Here is a 27,198-nt window from a genome sequence, read left to right as displayed (position 1 = left end):
TAAATGTCACGTCACTGACAGGACATGTGTGCGACAAAAATGGTGACCGAATACCAGCTGGCATTCATTTTCTGATGTTATAAAACCTGACATTTCTTTTATAATAAAAGTGGAGTGTTATGGCGTCCGTTTTGGATTTGATCAAACATTATCAGCATGCTATTGAAAGATATTCTAATGACGAACAAAAAGTAAGTTTAATTATCAAATCTTCCTTGTTCTGAAATGATTTTTCATACTTCACCATAAATGTTTTAAATAATATGATTAATGGCTTCATTGAACGGGAATAGAAATCAGTTACATCTGCTCACTTTAGTTTGATAGGATTTAAAAATGATACAGTATTATCCCTAAGTTTCCCTAATTGGCCACATAGCTATGTATCTGTCAAACTTTATGTAGAATTTTAATCTATTTATAGTAATATATTTAGTTAGGCCAATGAAAATGTTTATCTTTATATATTTCATTGTATATTTACAAGTTTTATCTTCCACTTAATTCTAATAATACACTTGATAAACCTCTGATATTCAAACATCGCGTTTGCGTCAATGAAAGCTATTCCATGCTATTATGAATTCAAATTAACAGTTTTGTGTAAAATTGACTCTACCTGGTTATCACGGTATCTATGGTCTATGTAACTATGCATACAAATATTCATGTTGACTACAACATAACAGAACAATAATTCTGTAATTGTAGATATTCAATGTGGCTGATTAACCATTGTATCATAGGGTGGACAGTAATGGTACAATTGTTTAATACTTTTGAACTTTTTTAAAAAGTTTTACAGTCATATGGGGATTTATAAAACCTTGTATGCTAACCCTGTAAGTGGTATAAAACCAGGGAGCAGATGACATTAAAGCCAGTACTGTTAGCTAAAATAAGGTTAATGATGACTTTTGTGTTAAATAGACATGAAAACAATAAAAGTACTTTTATCTTATACCACAGACAATATTATACTATACATAATTACCTTATATAAGACATATAAACTCCACCAACTACTAGTTTGTAAGTCTTCAACTAAGCATCATCATTTTATTAATAATAGTATAAAGAATAAAAATCTAAATGAATGTCTTGGTACATTTAAGTAAAATTTACATACAGCAAAGAAATATTGTCATATTTTTAGGAGTACAGACAAACATTCAACACATTTTAAAATTTGATATTTACATTAAAGATTATTTTGAAAGTGTTAATTTTTAAATTAGTAGTCCTTGTTTCAGATTTTAAAATGTATAAACAAGTTATTTCAACTGGATGTTACTGTACAACATCTGCAAGAGACTGGTGTAGGCAGAACTGTGAATGCATTGCGCAAAGAGTCCGGCGATGTGGGCCAAGCTGCCCGGGCCCTAGTCTACAAATGGAAGGTGATGGTGGCAGCGGAAGAAAGTGACCAGGAAGGGGACCACAGAAATGACAGTGAGCCTTCATAAGTTATAAATTTCATTGTTTTACGTAAACATTACAACTATTCATAATATTAAGCATGTTTGGATGTGTTGATATTTAGGTTTAGAAGTCAATATTTTTGCAAATAGAATTAATGCACATGTATGTTTTTATTTCATTTTTCGTTTTCTAGAATATCATTAACGGCATGTTGTTTTTTAAATGTTTTTGTTTCAATGTTTATTTTAATGTCAATAAAAAGTTATATTAAACATTTTTAAGTAATGAATGTAATTATTTTTGGAGTTCTTGAAACTTCAAGTAACCAAATCAATAAACTAGATAACACCTTACTATTCTTAAATTATTTTTCTTTATGTTTGTATTATCTTTAGTCAAACATTTATTTACAAATAAACTAGATTAGACAATCATAAAATAAAAGATTGGTTTCATGCAATATGACTCAAAAGTTACAGTAAAGGATTGAAAACAAGTTACATAAAATGAATGATCCATATATTCAAAGATTCTTGATGCCACATGAATTATGCAATTTGAATTTAAATGAGTGGGTTTTTCCAGCGGCGGGATGTTTTGATGTAAATTTCGGGATGTGTCGCATCTTATCCCGCTACTGGAATTTTCCTGCTTGTGCATGTCATCATTTCTATTAATATTTCTTTTCTTCAAGTGTGTTTTAGAGTGGTATACAAAATGTAGCCTATATGTAATAACTTATAGGGTAAATGTAAGTTCTTTATTTAATCAGCATCAAACTACAATGGCCATATAAGTGAAAGGGATAGTGAAGATAGTACACCTCAGTCTAAAAGTAGACATGATCAGTACGAAAAATCCTCAAAGTCGAGCAAATCTACAGATGACTATAGACATATGAATGGTGATAGCAGTTCACATAAACGAAGACATCACAGCACAGAGGTTGGTACCTTTTTTTAACTGCAATTTTACATTGATTTTAGCATAATATAATTTTTTATACTACATTATTACAGGATGAAGAACCTGAAACAAAAAAATCAAAGCACTCTAGTACCAATGAAGATAAATACAAAAGAAAGCATGTCAAAAGTGAATCAAGTGAAAGTGACACACAAGACACAGACAATTCTCAAAGTGATAGTAGTGAATCTGACACATCACAAAGTTCGGAAGAAGATAGAAAACCAACACATCATAAAATAAAAGAAGAAAAACAGGAACAAGTAAAATCCTCAAATTCTTCTAAACACACTTCACACAGTAGTCATAAAGATCGTAAAAGTGATTCCGCATCAGAGAAACGACATGATTCATCAGAAAAACATTCAAAGCATCGTTCGGAGTCAACAAAATCAGAAAAACCACCAGAAGAAAAATTAAGTAGCTCACATAAACAATCCAACACCAAAGATAAAGAAAGCTCCTCTAATAAAAAAGAAAAATCGAGTCATAAATCTATTGAGAAAGACAAGAAAAGTGAATCTTCAAGTAAGCACAGCAGTTCTAAGAAAGAAAGTTCAAGCAAAGCTGACAAACATAAAAATTCTTCTGAAAAACATTCTAGTGCATCAGAGAAACTGAATAGTTCAAACGAAAAAGCAGAAAAAACAAAGGAAAAGTCGTCAAGTAAAGAATTATCGAGAGAGAACCATAAGTCAAGAGAAAGTAGTAGTAGCAAGCACAGTTCCTCTAGTAAAGATAGATCAAGTAAAGACAGATCAAGTAAAGACAGATCAAGTAAAGACAAATCAAGCAAAGACAAATCAAGCAAAGACGATTCAAGTAAAGATAGGTCAAGAGAAAAACACTCGTCATCAAAAGAATCAGATCATAGTCAAAAATCTGACAAAAAGCATGCATCTGATGGCAGTTCAAAAGATAGAAAAGAAAAACATAAAAAAGAAAGTGATAAAAATGGTGATGATAAAAAGAAACATTCTCATTCTTCATCAAAATCGAGTAAATCTAGCTCCAGTAAGTCAACAGAAGATATACCAAAGAAAAAAGCTCCTATAAGTCACAGTGAGGACAGTGACGATGGGATTGACTGTGGGTCAGGTACGTAAAAAATTACATCATTTCTTGCTCCTGTGACATGTATATCATACTTCGATATATAGATGGCTGTTTGTTATTGTATCTCTGAGGCGGTATTGCATAGTCTGGAGGAACACATACTAAGTTTTTAAAGAGAATAGGGAAGACAGAATGCCTTAGATGCCTCTTTTACTTGAGGGTGACCAATAGTGTAAATTAATTTATGATATTTCAGGTGCCAGCTTCGCTGAAGCGCTTGGTATGATAAGTCCAACCAAGCCTAAAAAGAAAACTAATGCAGTCAAAGAATTTCAATCGCCGAATGCGTTTCCCGATGTAAGTACATAATTTTTTATTTTTTGCAGAAAATTATATCTCATGACTTTTCGCTACAAAAAACATTGACATGCTCCTTGGGGACCATAGACTTTTAGACATAAAAAAAAGTTTCGTTTTAAACCTCATATGGAAATTTTGTTTTAATTAATGATAATTACTAATAAAATAGATGTTGCAACCAAATTACAAATAGTTTATTGTTATCACTTTGAATCCCCAACAAACACATTTGAAACCACAACAACGTAAATATTATCTTGCAGGTGATAAGAACTATAATAATACAGATACTTTGCACAACACAAGGCAGCATCAGACATTACATATTTATGACCTATTCCTTTGTTGTAAACACAAAATACATAATGCGGTAACCTTGCTCTCGTCTTTAAATGATTTTACATATTTTTTCTACATTATGCTATAATATATCGAGGTCGTAAAAGTACCAAGTTTGAAATGTAATAATCGGGGAAATTCTGTAATTTACTCAAAGAGATAAATGGGGAATCCCAAAGAGGAAAAATAATTAATAAATAATAACGGTTGAATTAATTTTAATAATTCTTTCGTCTTAACAAGCTTACTCCATGGAGAATTTAATATTTTATCCTTTATTATATCTATGTATGAAAGAAAGATGTCATAGAATGTATAGGGATAACAAAAGGCGATTGTTTTCTGTTTTTTTTTTTATGATTTAGTCAATATAAAACATATAACAACAAAATTATTGAAATAAACATAATTTTTATAGTTGAGTCCGGCTTCGTTATTGGCTCCTACTGCTAAACTAGCGCCTCTACCGGCATTGGAAATCTCCGCTCTGCCAGAAATCTCACCAAATTACAAACCTCGTCCCCCACCAAAACTTCTACCACATTTTACCGATGAGGATGCTATGAGTCATGTTATATCTTCCAAAAATCAAAGGTATAAACATTACATATTTAATTTTTTATAATTATTTTTATAATGCAACAACAAAGTGTATCTTATTTATTTTTTTTAGAACAAAAGTCTATTCGGGAAACAAAGTTATAGGAAAAATACCAACTTTGTATGAGATGTGTGTACATGTACTTCAAGAACACATTGATGGTAAGTTTAAGAAAAAACATTTTATTATAATCTTTATGTAAATTAATTGAATTTGAAAATTGCTAAAACTACAATGATTAATAACATGCTTGATTCCTATTTTTAAAGATTTAAATTAGGAAATTACAAATTTCCTATAGGATATTTATAGAAAAATGGTAAAAAACACTGATAATGATGTCATCCACAAATAAATATATTTCATCAATTTTCAGCGCTTGAATACACAGGTGGTGTGCCATATGAGATACTGAAGCCAGTAGTGGACATGGCATCACCGCAGCAACTGTTCATGTTGGAACACTTCAACCCATACCTCATGGATGATACAGATCATTTGTGGCAAAAGTTCTGCGAGAAACACTTCCGGAACAAACAGAGACAGGAAATGGAAACATGGAGGGAAATGTATATGGTAAGCTTGATATATCTTGTTTGTTTATTGTATACAAATTAAATTGATTTCACTTATTGTGTTATCTGTGAACAGTGTAGGTTATCTAATCTGTGGCTAATAAAGGTCTTTTTTACTCACACTTGCGCACGAATGCAGAAAATGTCTATTTTGTTTATTGATTTTTTGTTGAGGTTTTTATTATTTTATTTGCTCTCTTAGTACAAGAAATTACATTTATTATATTACATTAGACGCAATATTTCTTATACTTAAAATTTACAGAGATGTCAAGAAGAACAGGAACACAGATTGAAATCACTAACGGCAAATATTAAACAAACCCAAGAAGCTAAAAAGGCGCCCATCAAACAGACAAAGATGGCGTACGTCGATACCATCGTGAAGCCACCTCGGAACGTTTTGAGGAAACAAGTTAGTATTATAATAAAATTTACATTTTAATAATTTGTACAAGGTACCTAGAAATTTGAGTAATGGAGTAAATATTTAAATTTACACAGTTCGGTAGATACTAACTAACTATAGGCCATATAATCTAGTTTGTTGTACAATCGCAGCAAAAATTTCCACTGCATCACTTTCCCGGCAAAACTAATGAAAAATATGATTTTTTTCGATATTACATACACAGACACTAGAATTTTATTAACTGTATAGAAAATCTAGATTTTAATCATGAATAAAATTTTTTTTCAAGGCTCAACATGGTACGGCACATGCGTCAACCGCTAGTCCAGCCGCGAGGGTGGCAGCGCTAGCGTCCGCCCCCAACGTACTGCGTGGGGGGTCAGTTCGACCCCCTCCCTCAGCACCAGTCTCCTCCTCCAACTTAAACAAGCCCAAAAAAGCACCCCTCATGCAGAAAGCACTACAGTTCATGCGCGGACGCAAACGATGATCGTTGTCATACAATTTGCATGTGACTTGTAAATATTCATGATGTTCTTATTGCAAAGCTTAAAGCAAATGTCAAAAACAATATGTTTGTGTAATTAGGGAAACTTTGTAAAAGACAACTGTTTTAGATATAGATTCATGGGAAATTAAAATAATTGCTAATTATAAAATAATTGAATGTGTAAATCGATGTGATTTAAAAATTGTACCATATCTCTATAAAAATATTTTATTATCAAAATTTAAAATCTTTGTAAACAATATTTTCATAAAGTGTATGGAACACACTCTAATTGAAATAAAATATTTAATGCAAAAAGGGACGAATCTGTAGGAGCAGATTTATTAATGTTTTAACTTTTTAATCAATATGATTTGCATCATTCATTATTTGTCCCATATTTGTTAACAAAAAGAAAACAGCTTTAATTTTAAATGTCCAAATACATCATCAAAATCTGTAATTGTACATAGTAAGGTAAATAAGTTATTTTTTTTAAATTAATTCTGACGTTTTTAGATATAATAGTAGCCATAAATAGTAAGGAAATGAATCAAAATACATTACTAATCCATTATCATCAAAAACAAATAAATCAGTGCTGTAAACTATGAGCGCAATTTATTGTTTTAGGACCATTTCTTACCATCATACTAAATCTGAAAGTCTGAGTTCATTTACTATGGAAAAAAGTTATGTATGAAATGTTAAAAAAAACGCGGCTTAGAGTGACTTAGAGTTGAAAACTTATTACGACGCCATAATAGTTTGTACTATTTATACTTTAAACACTCTAAGAATACTTGTAAATAATGCTTGAAATATAGTATGTTTTATTGATGTTAATAGCTAAATTTTGTTCCTGTACCTAACCAAAAAGGATGTACAGCACTAAAATTGTACTTTCTAGGACAAGTAAATCCTTAAAATTTATTGTAGTTTTAAAGTCCTTTGATCTTTTTATGACTTTATTGTTTAATTAAATAAAAAAAAGTAAGGGAGTCTAGGTATATATTGCCAGTTTAATATAGACAATGAAATGTTATATTATCTATGATGGACATTTATTAGGAGACTTAAAACATATTTTTATACAAACAAAATGTAGTAAAGTACAAGGAGTTAAATTTATATACATTCATCATAGTCACAATATGATTTTAACAACCTGAAATTGAGTTTTAAAATCATTCTGTGTCTTTAGTTTATCTGTGGATTTTTCCAGTCTATATAAACATAACCAGAACTTTTATTAAAGTTTCTGAAGATAAAACCTAAAAACCAATTTGTTTCATTACATTTTGTAAATATGAAAATCTATGTGCCTATTATTTTTATACTATTCTTTCTCTTGATTGATTTTACATTTATTCTTAGATTAAGATAATTATAAATTAATTATGTTTGAATAATTCAGTAATGGGTTGAATGATTGAATTGTTACTTTTTAATGTGGTGATATAAATATTTCAAGAATAAAAAGTTTTTCATTTTAAAACATTGACCACTTTGTAATTTAAAAAGATAAATATACCAGTACCAGAGATCTGGCTATATGTTTTATAGATTTACAAAGAATTTCTGCAAGCAATATTTGAAAATGTACACCGTATTATATCTATCAAAGATTCTATGACATTTTATGTAAACATTTAATTTCTCGAATTGGTTATATGAAGTTGAAGTTACAAAAAATATCTAAATCGATCAGTTTAAAAAGAAAAAAAACTATCAAAACTTGAAATTACCTGACAAACCAGATTAATTAATTCAATTCAAAGAATGTATATATTACACTTAAATATTTGAATTTCGAACTGGGACTAAACCACAGATAAATGAAAGAATGACAACTGAGTAGAGAACTGAAATGTCAAGTATCAGGCAACATTCCAAAAAAAAACAAATGCCGCAAAGTGTTTTTTTTATAATAACTTAAAACAAGATAAAAATTATTAAGTATGTTAGATATGATTAAAAAGTAAGAAAAAATGGATATTTTAAAATACAGCATGTTAATTCGTTATGCTATTTTCATTATCTGTTCTGCGTCAACGTTAACGCTCGTGAATTTGCTCGTGAATGAGGCAATGAGGCTAACAAAAACGCCGCAATGTAACCATAAATATATAGTCGGAGGCTCGTGGCGCTTGTAGTTTGTCGGGCCGGGTCGTCTCTGCAGATTAACAAATTATAAATTCGTGTATATTAACTTTAAGTGTAGGGCGACCCGATTCCAAACCCGACCAGAGTACTTAAGTATTAACGACAATGTTGCATTTAAAGAACATTGCAAAATCTGTGGTACCGCCCCTCAAGAATTCTGTTCAAAATGAAGGAGTCAATAATATGTTCAGAATTGCGCCCGCAGCTGTTAACGTTTGCTGCAGAACCTACGCAAGCCATGAAATTCCAGACAGGCTCAAGGATGTGCCGACGAGTGCAAACCCAAGGTTCTTTGATATGGTTGAATACTTCTTTCATAGAGCCTGTCAAGTAATAGAAGATAAACTGGTGGAAGACGTAAAATCTAGAGTATCAACAGAAGAAAAGAAGAAAAAAGTCGCCGGTATCCTGAAACTTATGCAGCCATGTGATCATATCTTGGAAATTCAATTTCCACTTAAACGTGATTCCGGTGATTACGAAATGATTCTTGGGTACCGGGCGCAACACTCCTCGCACAGGACCCCTACAAAAGGAGGTAAGTCTTTATTGATTGAATATTATAATATCTCGTCGCCTCGTGGAACTCATTGTTACAGGATTTTTTATTTATAGCTCAGAGACACGTGATGTTAACGACCGTAGGTAGCGTTACGTAGATTCCTAACCAAATCTATGCGCACACAACTTGTATCCAGTTTTTTTTTGCAATTCCCAAATTTAATCATTTAATGTAGAAGAACGTAAGTTTGTAAAGTACTATACGTAGTAATTGCACGAAGAAAATTATAACTTTATAATTAGTACCATAAAATTAACATTTAATTGTCTATTAATTTGGAATTATTGCATTATAGGACAGCAATTAAAAAATAATTTCATATTTTATCGCCTTTCCTAGTAAGCTGAAGAGTATATTAAAGTAACACCTTAATATTCAATGTTTTAATTGAAATATAATGTAAATAATTAAGTAATCAGAATACGAATGAAGAGATTATTACAAAACTATAAATTGTAACTTTTCATTCATGAACTGTCAAGATATCCTCTTCCATTCTATTGTTTTTCGGCCTTTTTGTTGTCAAATCGAAAAATGTATCCAGAGTTAGTTAACACACTTAACAAAACTATCTGTGGAAGTTACGAAACAGTCGTAAATTTTTAGATTTGAGCCCTCTTGATGTAAAATCTTGATTTTATCCCCGACCCAAATTTCGGAAGAACTATCAAAACTCATTCTATCCCTACTTTATGGTCTCCCTTTATGGGTTAACTAGAAACCGTTGGACCTCTCGAGGCCATTAAACCCTGAAGAGCAATTGTCTTATATTCGTAGCCTTTAAGATCATGTCCTAAAACCATCTACTGGATGATGTAAATCTTTTCCAATTAACCTTGAAGGTCTAAACTGGGGACTAAAAACATCTATTAATAAGAATAATCCATGACCTAGGCTTTCCAGACGATAATTCCCCTTATCTGCTCAGACAACTGGGTAAATTAAACAAATAAAAAATAATAATTCCAATACGTAAGATCATTTTAAAATAAAAAATAACAATTCGAGACAAGCCTTCACAGGCAAATTTCGCTTACGACAAAACAAGCCTGAAATGCATTGTTCTGCAGTTTTCATGCATTTACGGTCCAATGATAATGACATTGAAATGATTTCAGTCAGAGAATTTATTTCCTTAATTCGGGACGATTCCCCTCATTGTTAAAGCATAAACAAAAGCCAATTAAAAAGCTTTCATGATTCCAATTCATGTTTTTTCGTTTAATATAATTTGTAATTTCATCTTAATTTTCAATTAAATTGTATATGACAAGGGCATCTTTAGTTATGAGTGGAGGTACACAGGTAGAGGTAGGCCTAGAAAGAGATGGATGGATTGCGTGAAAGGATACATGATCGAGAAGGGATTGACGACAGATAGATTAACCTTAAAGACGAAAAGGTGAAAATGATTAAAATAAATTGTATGTTATCTAGGTTTTAGACGACATGGGAGTCATGAGTGAAAATAGCCATCAGGTGACCATTTTATTTTCGTCGGGGATAGGACAAACAAGTAAATTGCAATAAGTTTTTAATACAATATGTGATAAAATCACTCAACAACAACAATCAATAAAGTTAAGCTCAAAATATACTTAACACTTAAATTATTTTTATGTGATAAAAAACGAAACTTGATAAAAACGTTACATTCACAAATCGCCTATAGCAACAGGGGGCGTGGCTGCTACGTCATTTGTATTGCGCAATTTTTAGAACAACTCTATCCCACATACGATTATATAACTAAGGACGGTCAACAAAAATGTCGGGTAAATTTAATAATCACGTACAAATGATATTTGAAAACTCAGAGAAGTCACGTTTTCGCACACCCACCTTACGTGACGTCACTCCTGCTTACTTGACTACAGACGATATCACCTGATTGATAAACATATTAGATTAGATCTACACGCGTGCCTTATCCGTTTTGTTTTTTTTAATGTTCGTTACGTTTCTTCTCGTATTTATACATATATAGATAGAAACGGTTATCCACTGTCCCTCGTAGTTTTGAATTGAATCTATGCCATTTGACGTAATATGCTAGAATACATGACTATGGCGTCATCTTTATTATACACTGGGTAAAATAATTACAATATAACGATAGCTCATAGTACCTTGTATATTATATAACTTCTGTCAATGACCTTACCTGCGACAGTTGCATCGATTACAAGGATTTCATACCACAGCATTGAAGAGTTTATTATTTTGTTATAAATTCACTTCTCTAAATTGATAACAGAAAGGCCTAGAAAAGAATTGTGTATGCATACATTGAATATTGGAGCAGTACATCAACATGATAAACACTAATATATGTAAATTAAATGTAAACACACGATACGTAAATATGTATCGACTATACAGCGGTCTAATATAATGCATAACAAATGTTTGTTTGTCCTGCTAAACAGGTATACGATTCTCAACCGACGTGACCAGAGATGAAGTCAAGGCTCTATCCGCTCTGATGACGTTCAAGTGTGCGTGCGTCGATGTGCCCTTCGGCGGCGCCAAGGCCGGCATCAAGATCAACCCCAAGGAATACTCTGAACATGAATTAGAAAAGATTACTCGTCGTTTCGCTCTCGAGCTTGCCAAAAAGGGTTTCATCGGTAAGAATATGATGTCTATACTAATATTATAAAGAGAAAAGATTTGCGTTCTTGTATGTATTGAAATAACTCAAAAACTACTAGACCGATTTCAAAAATTCTTTAAAAATCACCAATTAAAAATCTATGTAACCACTGAGTAACATAGACTTCTTTTTCACTTTTTTTAAATTCCCCACGGACGAAGTCGCGAGCATAAGCTAGTATTTCACAATCATGTAACCTTAGTAGAAGAATACGGTGAAACGGATTTGACACTCTCCCATAAGTTTGTATTAGAAAATATAGACGTTATCATAATTTACGGACGTGATCGTCTTTGTTGAGGCCTATACCTGGAATTATTACTGTTATGTCTATATTAATTAGTTCATCGCGTCTTCTGATAGTCGAAATTATTAGGTTTAGGAACAGATTAGTTGAATAAGATTCGTGTCAAATCGCATAAACATACAAAACAAAATAAATGAATACGTAACTCAACAACCTCATAAAAACAATTAATAATTATTACGATATTTTATTGATGTACAATTACGTATTACGATCTGATGTTTGTGTTTACGTTTGTACACGAAGCGTTGTTTAGGTGGCATTATTATTATAAACATTTGATTGTCTTTTATTTATCTGTATATTATAATGGCATTGAAAAGTGCTTATCGCATATTTTTATTTTAGAAGCAACATTCATATATCAGCTATTGAAAATGATAGGTCAAGTAATCATGATTGATTATCCCCAAAAACTATTGAAGTGTAGTTATGTAACTTTCTATATACAATGTAAAAGTACATAATCCTTGCAATAATTAAGTTCGTTCTAGTTTATTTCCTTTAAAATGCGTCATCCTGTTTTAACAATTATTGTTTTAATTACTACAATTTAGACCTAACGAGAGAAACGTTTGTACATCACGACAACCGATATAAATGCATGTTTTACCATTAAAATTATCATTAGCATAGTTAACTTTCATTGGATAAAATACAATAACGTTCGGTAATAATGAAACCTCATTCATCATCATCATCATCACCAGCTCACTATACGTCCCCACCGAGGGGCTCGGAGCCTACCCTAAAAAGCTTCGAAACCTCATTACTATTTAAGAATAGTTTTAAACAAGACGAATAAAGCAAATAATAACAATAAAATTAAAGTTATCCTTATGTGTATTATCAATTTATCCTTGTACATTTTAAAATTGTCCTGTTTGCCATAACACTTAATAAAAACAATAATAGTCTCAAACTTTTATTAACAAATATTCATAGTTATACATTTAGGGATGTTACGTTACCTAATGCTTGCACTAAAACAAATAATAGTATAATATTTTTATCAATCTTAGGGCCTGGTGTAGATGTGCCCGCTCCCGATATGGGCACAGGTGAGCGTGAGATGTCCTGGATCGCGGACACCTACGCCAAGACCATTGGATATCAGGATATCAACGCCCACGCTTGTGTCACCGGCAAACCTATCAATCAGGTAAGTCCAAAGGGGAAATTAACTAGACACACGTCAAAATACAAGGCAGCTATTAAAATTTTTCTTTTTTACTTAATAAGCAAAATAAATTTTGTTAATATTGTAAAATAATAATAAAAAATGCTATCTACTTTTGGTCGAAAAAGTGTTTCGCCACAAATGTTTTAGAATTTTCGTGTTATAGCGTAACACACACTTTGTCTATGGTCATTGGTTTGCTTTGAAGCACGTATAGAACGTAGATTATACTCTCTAGTTTATATTTAACAAGTTCGAACAACTTAAATTTGAATAAAATTACCTTCGCGACTACGCATTTAAGATCACTGTTATCACTGGTCAAGTAAGATCATTAATTAAATATAATTAAAACAATAAAATTAGTATAAACCTGACCTCATGCGCGACACGTGAATGCTTTTTTACATCACCTATTCTTTAGGTAAATCTTGTTCATATCAGTTGTTTTGTTTTATTAAATTTGCTATATTATAAACTCGATAAGCCAAGAAAAAATATTTATAATCAGATAAATCGTTATGATGAAATAACACTGTAATGTGACATACTGAAAACTTCGTAAAATGTATACCCATTCCGGACAAAGAAAGCCAAATAGGTTGGTTATACTTACGACCTATTTACCTTTTCTTTGAAGGTACCCCTGTAATAATTAGTTAAACTTGTACGCAAGCAATAACAAATTAAAACAAGACTTGGTTTTACTCTAAGAGCGGCCGCACACTTTTAACAAAACTATTCCACAACTGTTATGCGATTGTCGATTGTTTCGCAGCCTATTCGACTGTTTAGTTGCATAAATAAAAATCGACAGCGACTATATTAGTTCATAGGAATAAAAGTTAGAATCAACAGTTGTGCAGTAGTTTAGTTTTAGGTAAACGCACGCTCTAAACGTCCAGAGGTAAAAAGACGAAAAAAAAGTATTATAGATTTAAAATAAAGCACGAATGTGAATCGTCACGTTACTCTCTAATCTTATCAATAGATTTCTGTTCAATTATCCGGAAGAACGAATTAATTTAAATACATATTTGGCGTGAAATAAGCACGTCACCTAGTCCTAGTAAGGCTTAAAGTAAAGCAACTAGTTTACTTGTACTTGTACTGGTTGCACATGTTTCTTCTTGACTGAGGTTCTCTTTGAATTGAACACATATGTCAGCATTTTAATCACAATTCTAAAACATAAGTAAAATTGTTTTCGTAAATAGCCTCCGTAAAAAGTAACATTAACCTCCAAAACTTCTGTACAAATATTGAGTTTGTTAATGTGTGCACAAATTGTTTAAATTACATGAAAGACAGCACAGTCTAGATATTAATATTAAGATATAATACTTCCATTATTATCTCTCTATTCCAAATAGATTAAAAAAGATAGGTAAAATTATCATTTGACGTAATGTCTGCTTATTATTAGGTAAAACATGGCGCTATGCAATTTATTAATGTTTTTATCATAGTTATCACTTCTTTCATATCTCAGTAACCTCTCTTTGCGATTTACCGATTTCTATACTTAAATTATAAAAAAAACACATAAATAGTAGTTAAAGACAGTTGTGAAGAAACTTTAGTTACCTATAAATAAAATATTTCGTTATCGTCATCGAATTACATTAAACGCGCTAAAACAAGTATCTTGAAGGTCAAAGTCAATTTCTTAACTGGTAACATTTGATTACATCATTATTTCTAAATTCATTTCGATACTGTACAATTAATAATAGTTTTAAATTTTTGCTACTTCGCAGATAGGATAATTGATCTATTTAAAGCAAATATGTAACTGTAAAATCAATGTATATGCTTCAAATTCGGGTCATTGAACTCCATGCCTAGTCGACTCCGCGTCACTGTTTTAGAAATATTCAATGTGCGCAAATATATTTTCGTCTGCTCGTACTTTTTTAGGATTTTTTTTTTGTAACCTGTCAAATGAGTTTTATGTGTCATAGCTCTCAGAATAGTATGCTAAATATTTTTTAAAGATAAAGTTATCATTGCTTACGTTACGTTGGGGAACAGCATTCTGAGAAGTGTATACCCTATGTGGGGTCCCGATCACGTTACATACCTCTTATAATCACTACTTATCATTCTAATTCAAAGTGTGTAGCACTTTTAACTTAATCTGAACATGAACAATGATTTATTTATCAGTCGCTTAAAGTTTTTAGTCTTTTTATTTTAAATAAGGATGTGTTTTTGGTATGCTAAGATGTTGCCTAACCACTATGTAACGGGACAGACTAAAATAATAACAAATTATTTCGTTTGCACAAACTTTCTAACCGCAGTATACCGATATTTCAGTCTGTCGTTCGTGAAGCCAAATTTATTGAATCGTGCCAAACTAAAAAATAAAAAAAATCGAAGTATTACAGTGCTCTTCTGCGTTTCACAGATTTTTAAGTGACGATTTTTTTTTATTAACATCTTATAGTTACAATCGACAATAATGCTATCAAGTTTCTTTAATTTTCTCCTGTTACTTAATATTTTTGACCCTAAACGTTAAGATGAAGTAAAGTATCGTATTTCGGCTTCTATAGACGAAATTCAATCTTTATGGAACGTTACCGACTGAGTAAAATTCTCGTTGGTAAAATTGTACACGAATTTAAAGCTTTTATTTTCAATTTATATGTAAAATATGTTTTATGCCTTACCTTTAGCATGCTTCTATTATAATTGGATTGGCTGTCAGCACAGTAACAAGATATCTATGTATATCGTAATTCGAACTTGACATAATTTAATTTCAATAACAGCCTTGCGAATTTAAATACCATAGGCTTTAGAACTAAGGTCTTCGTAAAGGCTAGATAAATCTACGATTTCCTCGTGATAGTAAATTGAAGAGCAGTATAAACAAGAGCATAAATATAAAAAGGTAGATTAATAATGCACACTCAAATTAAAAGTTTTTTTTTTTATTTTTTCGACCAGCTTCGGAGTATTCCAAGCAATTCTATAGCAGAAATAGTACATTAAAATTGTAAATTATCAAGGCAATAAATGTTTTTAGAAAGTTTATTCAAAGACGCTGCAATCTAAAGTAATATGACTTGGTCTCTCTAAAACTCCATCGTGATCAGTATAAAACTATTAAGTTTCTAAAATAAACTATAAATGTGATATGTTGCTAAAATGTGGTTGTGGAAGTCGCCATTATAATTGGTCTATTTCAACTATTATAATTTAGCCTTGACAACTCGTCACCGAATGTAAATTGGTATCGAAGAACGTGCGACAAAATTCACAAAATGTGATTAAAACTGAAACGTTCATCATCAACAGTGTACTTAAATTCAATTAATGAAAATGGTATTTGCTGCCAAATCTTTTGCCTAAAGCGCCAACAATTCTCAAGTGCTGGATAAAATTTTAATTATTACTACCTTTCGTGATTATTCATTATTGTAACAAAAGACACAGTTTTTTTATAATTATCTTATGTGTTTTTAATATTAATTTTTAAATTCGATGGACAATTTTATCGCGTCATATGATTTACACAGTAACGTCATCAATTTGTATTTCTTGTTCAGGGTGGCATCCACGGCAGAGTGTCTGCTACCGGTAGGGGCGTTTTCCACGGCCTGGAGAACTTCATCAACGAGGCAAACTACATGAGCATGATCGGTAAGTATTAATATACAAGGAGTTTTTCAGCTTCTTAGTATATGAAAAGAATTAGATATCATCATCATCCTCCTTATCCTACTTCTGTAGGGTCGGCGCGACATGTTTTCGTTCTTCACATAACTATATCATACGTCATCTCAGCCATCACTCCCTTTTTGATCATGTCACCTTTCACGCTATCCATCCATCTCTTTCTAAGTCTACCTCTACCGGCACACTCATAACTAATGTTCTCCTTGTATCATGCGATTCATCCCTCCTAAAATTATTTAAGAATTAGATATCTTTTCGTGGTATATTTGAGTATATTATATGCCTGTGGTAGGCACAACTCCGGGTTGGGGCGGCAAGACGTTCATAGTGCAGGGCTTCGGTAACGTGGGTCTGCACACGTGCCGCTACCTCGTGCGGGCCGGCGCCACCTGCATCGGCGTCATCGAGCACGACGGCGCCATACACAACCCTGAGGGAATCGACCCTAAGGTTAGTACTAATCAAACTTTACATCAACATCAAATACCGCACGAAATATACAATATACAACTTTTTTTAAATAAAAGACAATCTGCTATGTTATGACCTTTTTTCTGTGTTTTGATAAAACATCATTAATTTCAGAGTCATAAATTTAATGTTATCGTTATCAGGAAGAACTGCAGAACATGTACAAGATGATTTTTCATATATAAGTCTATGAGACTTCGGATATATTTTTAGCAACGTTTACGTGTATACCACCAACATACCAGTTCTATAAAAACAAAATCGCCGACTCGTAGACTATTGTCGTTATCGTTTCTGCTGGGTTCTTGTTATGCGGTTTGAGAGCGCCTGGAATAGAATCAGTAGGTTGCCTATTTTTGTACACAAGTGTAACCCAAAAACAACAGTCAATGACGGGCCGGAGCAATTTGCTTCATAAATATGCAATATACCTTTTGTTACACTTCTCACTGTTATATAACAAGTACATGAAAGTTTGAATTAAATTATTGCTATTTTAACTTTAGTGTTTTCTCTTTACTCTACTGATTTTAAAGATTTTTCAATTGTAGATGTTACTATAGATAGAAAGAAAAAAACAGAAAGTTTTTCAAATGTAATGTTTACGTAATAGTAGAATTTGTTGACCACAGTATGTAATCAAAATGTCAATTACACAACTGACTTGACAATAAATAACAAAAAGAGAGTAACAATGTCGTTCAACTAATTAAATTAAGTAGTATTTGCCATAAATTTATTGAACATAATTAATTACTGATTTTGACATATCAAATACGTCATGCAAATTTAATAAGATCAAACTAACATATTACTCTTAGTTTCTAGTGAAACACTAATATAAAACATTTTATCATTTCTCTAATTATTTTAAACCTATACATCATATAAATTTAAAATGTATTATTTCACATTAATAATTTATATTAAAGTGTGATTTTAGTTGATAACATTAACACATAGATTATTAATATAATTGATTGTGTTATAGATATTTTTATTACGTCGTGTAGTTTATTTGCGACTTATGACGTCAGCATGATACTAACAACTATAATATTATAATCATGATAGATGTTTGTGTTAGATTCCTAAGCAAAATAATATCACTCATGTTACATTGTTAACAAATTGTTTTTGTTATTGTGAAATTCAACTCATGTTGTTATCTTTTAAATTTAGCAAACGAGCGGCATGGCAATATTTTTACAAATATTTCGACAGTGTATGAAAGAAGAGATCATTTTGTAACTAATTTTCTCAGGGAAAAGTTATATAAATACTCGAGTTTATTGTCACGTTTCTTGGCTTGTTGGCATTTTAGTACATTTTTATTATGGTATTTATAAACACTTGACAGTTTATTACTTTACTTGTAAATAAAAATGAGTTATTACTCATAAAAAAACGAGGTTTTTGTACTTCCTTTTTTAATGCAGTTTAATAAGGGTAGTCATTTAAGGATTTATTCAAAAACATTTAAGAAATTTAATCAGCTTTGGTTGTCTTGTCTTGTATTCATATGGTAACATATGTACGTGTAATATTTAGGGCATTACATGTTGTAGTAATATGCATTTCTTAACTCGTAGCGCACCTATTGATTTTATTATATAGGACGACGCAGTCTAGCCATAATAATTACAGCTAACTTGTTAATAAAAAGCACAAACTATATAACTTCAGGCCGTATACGTTAAGAAAGGACGATAAACCAATTTTTACATACAATTTAACACTTGTATTCGCGGAAATCGATGATTTTTAGGTCTTTCCTGTCAATATTAGATTTCAAAGTATCACCTCTCGATACTAATATTAAGAGCGCGCGTACAGCTTTTACTAAACTATCGCACAACTGTTTCCACTCGCTTTGATTCCTATGAGCTTGTATGTAGGCGCACACACTACTCGATAGTTTGTTGTGGAACTAAACACTTGCTTTTGCTGCGAAACAAACGACAATCACACAACTGTTGTGCGATAATTTAGTCAAAGGTGCGCAAGCGCTTACAATATTGTCGTAATGTTATAGTCTATGTTCTATACAATAAAAGACTGCGTTCAATGTAATTTATTTCAGTAATACGATCTTAATATTTTATGCACTTTACTATCTTAGATCATTCTAGGAACATAAATCGAAAACAATGGCTTACTATCCCTGAATAATTTTACTAAGCGTTTACATATTTAATAGGCGTTGGAGGACTACCGTATCGAGAAGGGGACAATCGTGGGCTTCCCCGGCGCTCAGGCGTACGAGGGCGAGAACATGCTGTACGAGAAATGCGACATCCTCGTGCCAGCCGCCGTCGAACAAGTCATTCACAAGGAGAATGCACACAAGATACAGGCTAAGGTAACCACTTATTTTAACTTACTCTAGTTAAGAACACACTATGTTCTACTCAACACACATACTGTATCATTTAAGCTTTTTAACTAGCCACTTATCAAAAAACGATAATAACTACGACAGGAGTTAAACATTCCGGGAATATACGGTCGCAGTGACACCTCACACACCAAAATAACTGTGTTTACGATACAGCTCTATAAGTCACAATAGGCCCAACTAAAACCTATGGAAAACGTAACTCTTTCTTCTGAATGATAATGATCATATCTCAGTAATGAACACAGGTATAAAATAAGCATAGAGAACTGACTCTTACCCTTCTCTCTCTAATCACATGTGTTTATCCATTCTTTTGTTCTTTGGAATTGTATATGAAGTGAGAAGGATGTTAAAAGAACTAATTCTGTTAGATACACTTAGGAATGAACTGAGTATAAGAAAAAAATTGACCTGTTAATTTTTAATAAATTTACCATTGAAATTCTTATCAAAGATCCTAAACGATAACACATCTAGCTAAAAATTATAGTTATTTATCTGAATACTGTACCGATTTACATGATTGCTACAAAGATAAGATTGTACGAAAAAACATTATCAAGACTTTATAAAATAGATAAGATTAGTACAATGGAGCAAAGTAAACCATTGAAGCAAACTAGATAAGAAAAATTCTGTGTTATACCAATAGTAAAATAACTTAAAAATAAAATAATAGAAACAAAAATGAAAGTAAAGAGAAATTAATAAATTAAATATGTTTTTAAAATAACATTACTGATAAGCGATTTTATACAGTTCAAGGTCATAGACACATTGTTATTAAAATAAAAACCATAACGTGTTCTATCTTAGATTTACAACCATAAAGAATCAAATAGACATAGAAATAAACCACAACCATCGAATCGATTAGATTGCTTTACTCTCAATGATATATGAAGTGAATACATAATTGTTAGAAAGCCGTGCCCCTGTTGCTAATTAAAACTTATCAGTATGCTATCAAATGATAAGAGAGAAGTACCTTTTGAACGTGATACAATATTTTAAAACCTTGCCTCAATACATCATTGATATGAACTTTATCTTACTCGACAATGTCATAAGAATTTTTTATAACCACTGTTACCATTCGCACACGTATTCGTCATTTGATCAGCTGAATAAGTTATTTATTGTCTAAGATAAAATATCCGCTCAGATAAACTGTTACTAACGGATTAGTTTTGGTGACTAAAATAGTGGAAAATCCGTAGATAAACGTGGCAGGCTCTCATGGTCAAACTTAAAAGTCTCTTACAATTTTTCATTGAGACAGTTCAAAGTATATTTTAGGATGTATTAAAATCATTTTAAGAGTTATTGTAGTAATTCTACTACAACTTAGTACCAATTAGTCACTGTTGAAATATTTATAAGGCCCTTAGTTGTGTTTTATATTGTTGTATCTGTCTTTGAACAACATAAAATAGTTGATACACTGCTTGCATACATTAGCTATGAACATTGCCATCAGAACATCATTGGGTATACAAATTGCATATCACTGTCGCCTGTACTTCCATAATAATGCAATTCCATTTCCTTTATTCAGATCATCGCGGAAGCTGCCAACGGGCCAACGACCCCCGCAGCCGACAAGATCCTGATCGACCGCAACATCCTGGTCATCCCTGACCTGTACATCAACGCTGGTGGTGTGACAGTTTCCTTCTTCGAGTGGCTCAAGAACCTCAACCATGTCTCATACGGAAGACTCACCTTCAAATACGAGCGCGACTCCAACCACCATCTCTTGGGTGAGTCAAAAACTCCGAGCCATCTCAAAAAACTCAACTATTATACCATTACTCCAGCTCTCAGAACGGAATTTTGAAAAATCAAGGTTATTGAAAAATTATTTCACGAAGACATACAAAGTGCGTTCTAGACGAATAAATAAGTACTTATAAGGAAAGTTTTTTGATACATAAACTATTATATCGATCAAAGCGCGGTCTAAGAATTAAAACAATGTTCAGGTATTTTTTTTGTGGTAATGAAATCAATCTTTATACACTCTTACCCCAATTTCCTTGAATCAAAGAGTGATAGGAAATAAGAAGATTTTATTCTTACATTAATTCATTTGTGTGTTGTGTGACAGAATCCGTACAAGAATCCCTAGAAAGACGCTTTGGTCGCGTCGGCGGCCGCATCCCCGTGACGCCATCCGAGGCCTTCCAGAAACGTATCTCCGGCGCCTCCGAGAAAGATATCGTGCACTCCGGTCTCGACTACACCATGGAGAGATCTGCTAGGGTGAATTGCTTAAAAATATTACATTGAAATATACTTTAAGTTTTGTTGTTGGTCAGAATTTCAGTCATTGTTGGTTAGGATATCATATAAAGAGCACCTGAAACCAATGCATGTATGTATAGATGTATGAATGAATAATAGATTCTTTTGCATCTCAAAATTTACCTGTCTCAGTATAAAAGTTTAGGATACCTGTGAAGATACGGTACGGTACGGTGCAACAATAACGGTATATACTTCCTTCCACCACACTTAATGACTAAAGACCTGTAAAAAATCCAACAAAAGCTAAGCAAGGCTATTATTATTCATGCTTTTATCTTTTTTTTCTTCAGGCTATTATGAAGACCGCAATGAAGTTCAACTTGGGTCTAGATCTGAGAACCGCCGCGTACGCCAACTCCATAGAGAAGATATTCACCACGTACGCCGACGCCGGCCTTGCATTCTAAATAATTACTATTTTACTTAAAATTGGCTGCATTTTGTAGACTCTCCATTAGTAACCCCGAGCACAGCATAAGACATTTTAATCACAGTATTTTTTCTTTATTGAAATCATGGCGTTTTAATATTATTTTAATTGTAAGCGAAAGTTGTAATTTCGATTTGTATTGTCTTCAATTTAAATAAATCTTGTTTTACTGTTAGTTCTTTTTTATTTGAGATTACCTTCACATTACCTGTATAAAAATAACACCAAACTCTTTAACCTCTAATCCCTATTATTAGTAAGCTAAGTGCTCGGGAAACCAAGCATAATAAATTTCATGAGGTCTAACCCATGCTAATGGCTATAAAGTGTAAAGCCCAATTTCAAGAGTAAAAAAAGAAACGTGGAATCCATATTTAAAAAGAAGGAAACCTGAATAAGGTGCTTTTACGATTTAAGCTATAGTAAATGCAAAATAAAATTTTGGCGCAACATAAAATGTTTGAAACAGCGCAAAACTTTTTACACCACTTGAACCATAGACACTAAATGTTGTTTTACTTCGTCAACTAGTTTATCGTAATGTACTATTAACGTGTAACTGCTAAACACGTTATTCGCTATATTTTTTGCTTAATCTGTTATGACTGTTTAAGACGTTTCCGAACGCAGCTACTTACGTGTATGCTGTCGATGTCATTATCTTGTCAAGTAATGTGCATCATAAATTATTTGCATTACGCTCTTAGATAGTATTTTTGGATAATTGAACCCGGTATAGAAAATAACAAAAATGTTCATCTCCCCCATCGTTGTTACTATACTAGTCACGTTAATTAGTGGAATATTTTCCAAAAGCGTAGAGTTAACTTTCGAACTACCTGATAGTGCAGTAGAATGTTTTTATCAAGAAATTGAGAAGAATACTTCAGCTTCATTAGAATATCAGGTAAGACTTACTGAACGGACCATCTTCATATACGTGACCTTAAGTCTTAAAGACCGACAATTTGTAACAAGAATTTCTGATAATTTTCCTCTATTTTAAGTATAACCTAGAGATCGTACAAACAAGACCAAATCGTAGCGGCCTTGTATATAAATCAAAATAAAGCATTACTTAAAGTAACATTAACTATCCAGGTAATTACTGGTGGGCAGTATGATGTTGATGTTAAAGTAGAAGGTCCTAATAAGCAGATCATATATCAACAACAGAAAATGCAATATGATTCTCATCAGTTTACAGCTCAATACACAGGTATTTTCTTTGTTTATAAGGCTTTATACAATATAAGACTTGTATTCCTGAACATATATTAATTTGTGACATATCAATGTTCCAGGTGTTTATAAAGTTTGCTTCAGCAATGAATTCAGTACTTTCTCACATAAACTAGTGTATATGGAACTAAATGTTGGACCTGAACAACCACTACCAGGAGTTGGGGACCATGCTACAGTACTCACACAGGTAAATTAGTGCTGATAACTTAAGAGTGTAAGTTGTAATAGAGATGGAATAGATAATGTTAAATATTGCACTAGTTAATGAATAATATTTTCTTATAATTATTTTTTTTACTGCTATTATAAAGAAGGAACATTTATCACAAAACTTTATTTTCTATTTGTAATCAATAAAGCTTTATTACTTTTACAGCTGGAAACTTCTGCAGAAGAAATTCATTCCGCACTAAACAGGATAATTGATCATCAAACTCACCACAGATTGAGAGAGGCTCAAAGTCGCAAGCGGGCGGAAGATCTCAACGAGAGAGTGTTCTGGTGGTCTATGGGAGAGACTTTGGCTATAGTTTGTGTCACTTTTGTACAAGTCATGGTTCTCAAAAACTTCTTCAGCGACCGACCAACTTTATACAATAGGATGTAATAGTAAAAGTTTAACAGCCTTACAAATAAATTTGGTATTAACTTAGAAATAAACTTAGTAAAAGCAAAATTTGTATATTTACTTATACACAGTTTATTCCTAAGTTTAACTTTATACTGTGTTTATTTGTAAGGCTGTAATAGTTTATTTATTAATATATTTTATGGGTTAAATTATTTGTTTTATTTAGGTTTGAATATTGACACAAAAATGCTTTACTACTACTTCATGTTTTCTAATCTATTTCTGAATCTTGTTTATACTATATTTTAGTAATAATCTAATAACTTTCTGTGTTTGTTTTCCCTTAAAATGAATGTATAGATTACTTGAACTTTTATGCAATAAAACAAAGATTGTGAAATTTCAATGTGATCTTGGCATATTTTGATTTGATACAAATCATGCTTACAGGACAGATAAAGAGAGCAATGTAAACTTTATGTAATTTAGTTGGTTTAAAAATAATACTTTGTTAATGTGGATCAATTATTAATTGCTGGAAAGAGAAATAGGATGTAATGAATATTGAAACAGAATAAGGATGCAATAGAGAACGGAAATTAAACCTCCGGCCTCCTGGTCTAAATACCAATCAAAATAATAAAAGTAAATATAAATTTTTGTAATTTCAATATGCCAGTACAAAATAATGTAATGCATTGTAAAGTATCATTAAATATATTATTGTAAATCATTTTACAGTGAATATACCAAATAAACTAAAATTATTTTCTTCAACTAAGAACTTTTTATCTAAGTATTGCTTCTTAAAACTGATATTCACGACCATACTTAATCATGTTTAAAAGAGAGAGGAAGTGAATTACAAACATATTCACCTAAGGGACATTTATATCAGCCTGAATATACTAAAAGTGAATGTCATTTAATTAGTGATAAAATTACTAAAACTTGTTAGACTACTACCATTTAGAGTAACCTGAAGTTGATTACCTTTCTGGTAACTTTTAACTTTATGAATTCCCAATACAAATATGTATAGCCTGACTATAAACATGAAAATCATCACCATTATATGCAAAAATGTGGAACTAATCTTTCCACATATTAGAATATGATGGTACATAAGTTTTAAGTGGTTTGAAGCACTCTTAAGACAGTGTTTAAATTATTGATCAGTGTATAATTGAAGCAGTTAACCATTTACTTCATTTAATATCTCGGCACTCTTTTGCTTAAAATGTCAGAAACATATTTGGAGATTTGTCCTTTAAGAAGAGAAACATTTTTCTTTTATTAATTTATCTGTGATGCTATGGCAAATGAGCTAGGGGTACATCCTTTCACTCTTTTAGGTCATAAGGTGAGGACAGATAAACCTCATATTTCATGAGTTAAATAGCATTATTATGTTCGTAATGTAAGGTTAATCTACTTGTGAATAAAACAATTATAGTTTTTTATAAGTATTATTTGAAATACAATCATTGATTAGGGATATATTAATAATTACATATTCAACAAATTAAATCTAACCAGTAAAATCTTATTTTACTACAATTGTCATTTGTTAAATATCTTTATCAGTAACTGTATGTTGAATAAGAATATATTTAATACATAATAAAATTTCAGAAAAATAGATTAAGTCATTAGTTTAAAATAGTACTAACAGAGCAAACACTCCATTGACAAGCGCACAAGGATATGCTATGAGAGGCCTCTGTTCTGTGTCTCCAGACATTGTAACAAATAGTCTACTTGCTGAAAGAGCAGACCATATGACAGCAACAGCGGATAGACTTAAACCAACAGTTCCTTCCAGAGATATAAATATTCCCAAAGTGGCAAGTACAACCATCGGCAACATACAGTATCCTAGAACACTTGCAACACTTAAAACAGTAAAAACCCCTTCTGTACGACTCATAAGTGACAACAAACAATACATCAGAATAACTGACATTACAGAGAGCCCATAAACATAACCAAAATGTGCCTTATTGCCCGAAAGGAAAAGACAAACAGCCAAAGCTAAACAAAATGCAATAGGACCTGCAATGTCAGTATCTCTGAGTAAGAAGTTTGCATCATCTGCTTTAGATTGGCCATGGAATGGATTAAGTACTGCTAATGTTTTTTCTAATATCCTATCAGGGTATATTTCCAGCTCATCTAGTAGTGGTGGTTCATCAAATTCTGTAATTGTTGCATTTGCTTCTCTTGGAATAGCCGCAGGGGTAAAAATGTTAGGATGATAACCTTGATTATTATTAGGGGGTACTAATGGGACTTGAGCTTGGTCATATGCGAAACTCCTCTCTGGTAAAAATGTTTGAAAATCTGAAATTAATAATTAGGTTAACAATTACATTTTGATAAGAATGTAACAAAAAGAACATGTACTTACCTAAGGTTTGTGAGGAATCTGCAAAATTATTTGCGGTACTATCAAAAGTATAATTTTGGCTATTATCAGGTGGTAACCAAGCATATTCATTTTGATTGGCATAACCAGCCATTATTAAGTCTACGATTTGTCAAATCCTAAGTTATCAAAGTTTGTCGAAATTTTGCGCAGCCTCTTAGTAAGTTTTCTGATATACGGTATAACTAAAAAATTTAAAATTAAACAACAGTGCAAAATTGTTATTATCGATTACACAGAAAACGAAGAGGATGAGAGATACAGAACATCTTTTAGTTTCGTTTGGTTTCGTTGTCAAAATAAACGTCACAATTTCAACAGATTAAATCTGTCACTTCCTAAAAATCGTTATTTGGCATAACGGTTGCCTGGCAAACGCTGAAAGCCAACGTTGTTTTATGGCCTTTTCAACTATTATTAACTTATAAGTCACATTTTATGTAGTTTGATGATTATCTTACTCTAGCAAAACTTGTAAATCGCCAGACTTTTACAACATTTTTTTCTAGCTGTTAAATCAAGATTGTATCGGTCAAAAATACTAATATTATATTGCTATA

At 31.8% G+C, this 27,198-nt stretch overlaps 4 protein-coding genes across 4 annotated transcripts; 3 read left to right on the top strand and 1 right to left on the bottom strand.

Moving 5' to 3' along the window:
* On the top strand, positions 1–6,431 carry LOC106104264 (transcription elongation factor B polypeptide 3-like). The gene is made up of 10 exons (XM_013284265.1): positions 1–191; positions 1,254–1,452; positions 2,195–2,367; positions 2,442–3,486; positions 3,701–3,801; positions 4,562–4,737; positions 4,817–4,905; positions 5,121–5,320; positions 5,585–5,734; positions 6,021–6,431. Exons 1-10 carry the CDS (start codon positions 120–122, stop codon positions 6,219–6,221), a joined length of 2,406 nt encoding a protein of 801 aa, XP_013139719.1. The 5' UTR covers positions 1–119; the 3' UTR covers positions 6,222–6,431.
* A 1,903-nt stretch (positions 6,432–8,334) lies between these two features.
* On the top strand, positions 8,335–22,569 carry LOC106104263 (glutamate dehydrogenase, mitochondrial). The gene is made up of 9 exons (XM_013284264.1): positions 8,335–8,925; positions 11,379–11,579; positions 12,935–13,074; positions 16,653–16,746; positions 17,075–17,232; positions 19,454–19,615; positions 21,213–21,417; positions 21,765–21,919; positions 22,255–22,569. Exons 1-9 carry the CDS (start codon positions 8,493–8,495, stop codon positions 22,369–22,371), a joined length of 1,665 nt encoding a protein of 554 aa, XP_013139718.1. The 5' UTR covers positions 8,335–8,492; the 3' UTR covers positions 22,372–22,569.
* A 461-nt stretch (positions 22,570–23,030) lies between these two features.
* LOC106104089 (transmembrane emp24 domain-containing protein 3) lies at positions 23,031–24,985 on the top strand. Its single transcript, XM_013284029.1, has 4 exons — positions 23,031–23,301; positions 23,496–23,613; positions 23,699–23,826; positions 24,016–24,985. Exons 1-4 carry the CDS (start codon positions 23,146–23,148, stop codon positions 24,244–24,246), a joined length of 633 nt encoding a protein of 210 aa, XP_013139483.1. The 5' UTR covers positions 23,031–23,145; the 3' UTR covers positions 24,247–24,985.
* An 815-nt stretch (positions 24,986–25,800) lies between these two features.
* Positions 25,801–26,942, bottom strand: LOC106104111 (protein YIPF5). The gene is made up of 2 exons (XM_013284061.1): positions 26,621–26,942; positions 25,801–26,553 (listed from the first exon to the last, which is right to left on the bottom strand). The coding sequence occupies exons 1-2, from the start codon at positions 26,730–26,732 to the stop codon at positions 25,868–25,870; spliced, it is 798 nt and encodes a 265-aa protein (XP_013139515.1). The 5' UTR covers positions 26,733–26,942; the 3' UTR covers positions 25,801–25,867.
* Positions 26,943–27,198: the final 256 nt, after the last annotated feature.

The sequence above is a fragment of the Papilio polytes genome, unplaced genomic scaffold (genome assembly GCF_000836215.1).
Source record: "Papilio polytes unplaced genomic scaffold, Ppol_1.0 DF823691.1, whole genome shotgun sequence".
NCBI lineage: Eukaryota > Metazoa > Arthropoda > Insecta > Lepidoptera > Papilionidae > Papilio > Papilio polytes.
The sequence above is the reverse complement of the archived record's forward strand: the minus strand, read 5'-3'. Positions and strand labels throughout refer to the sequence as shown.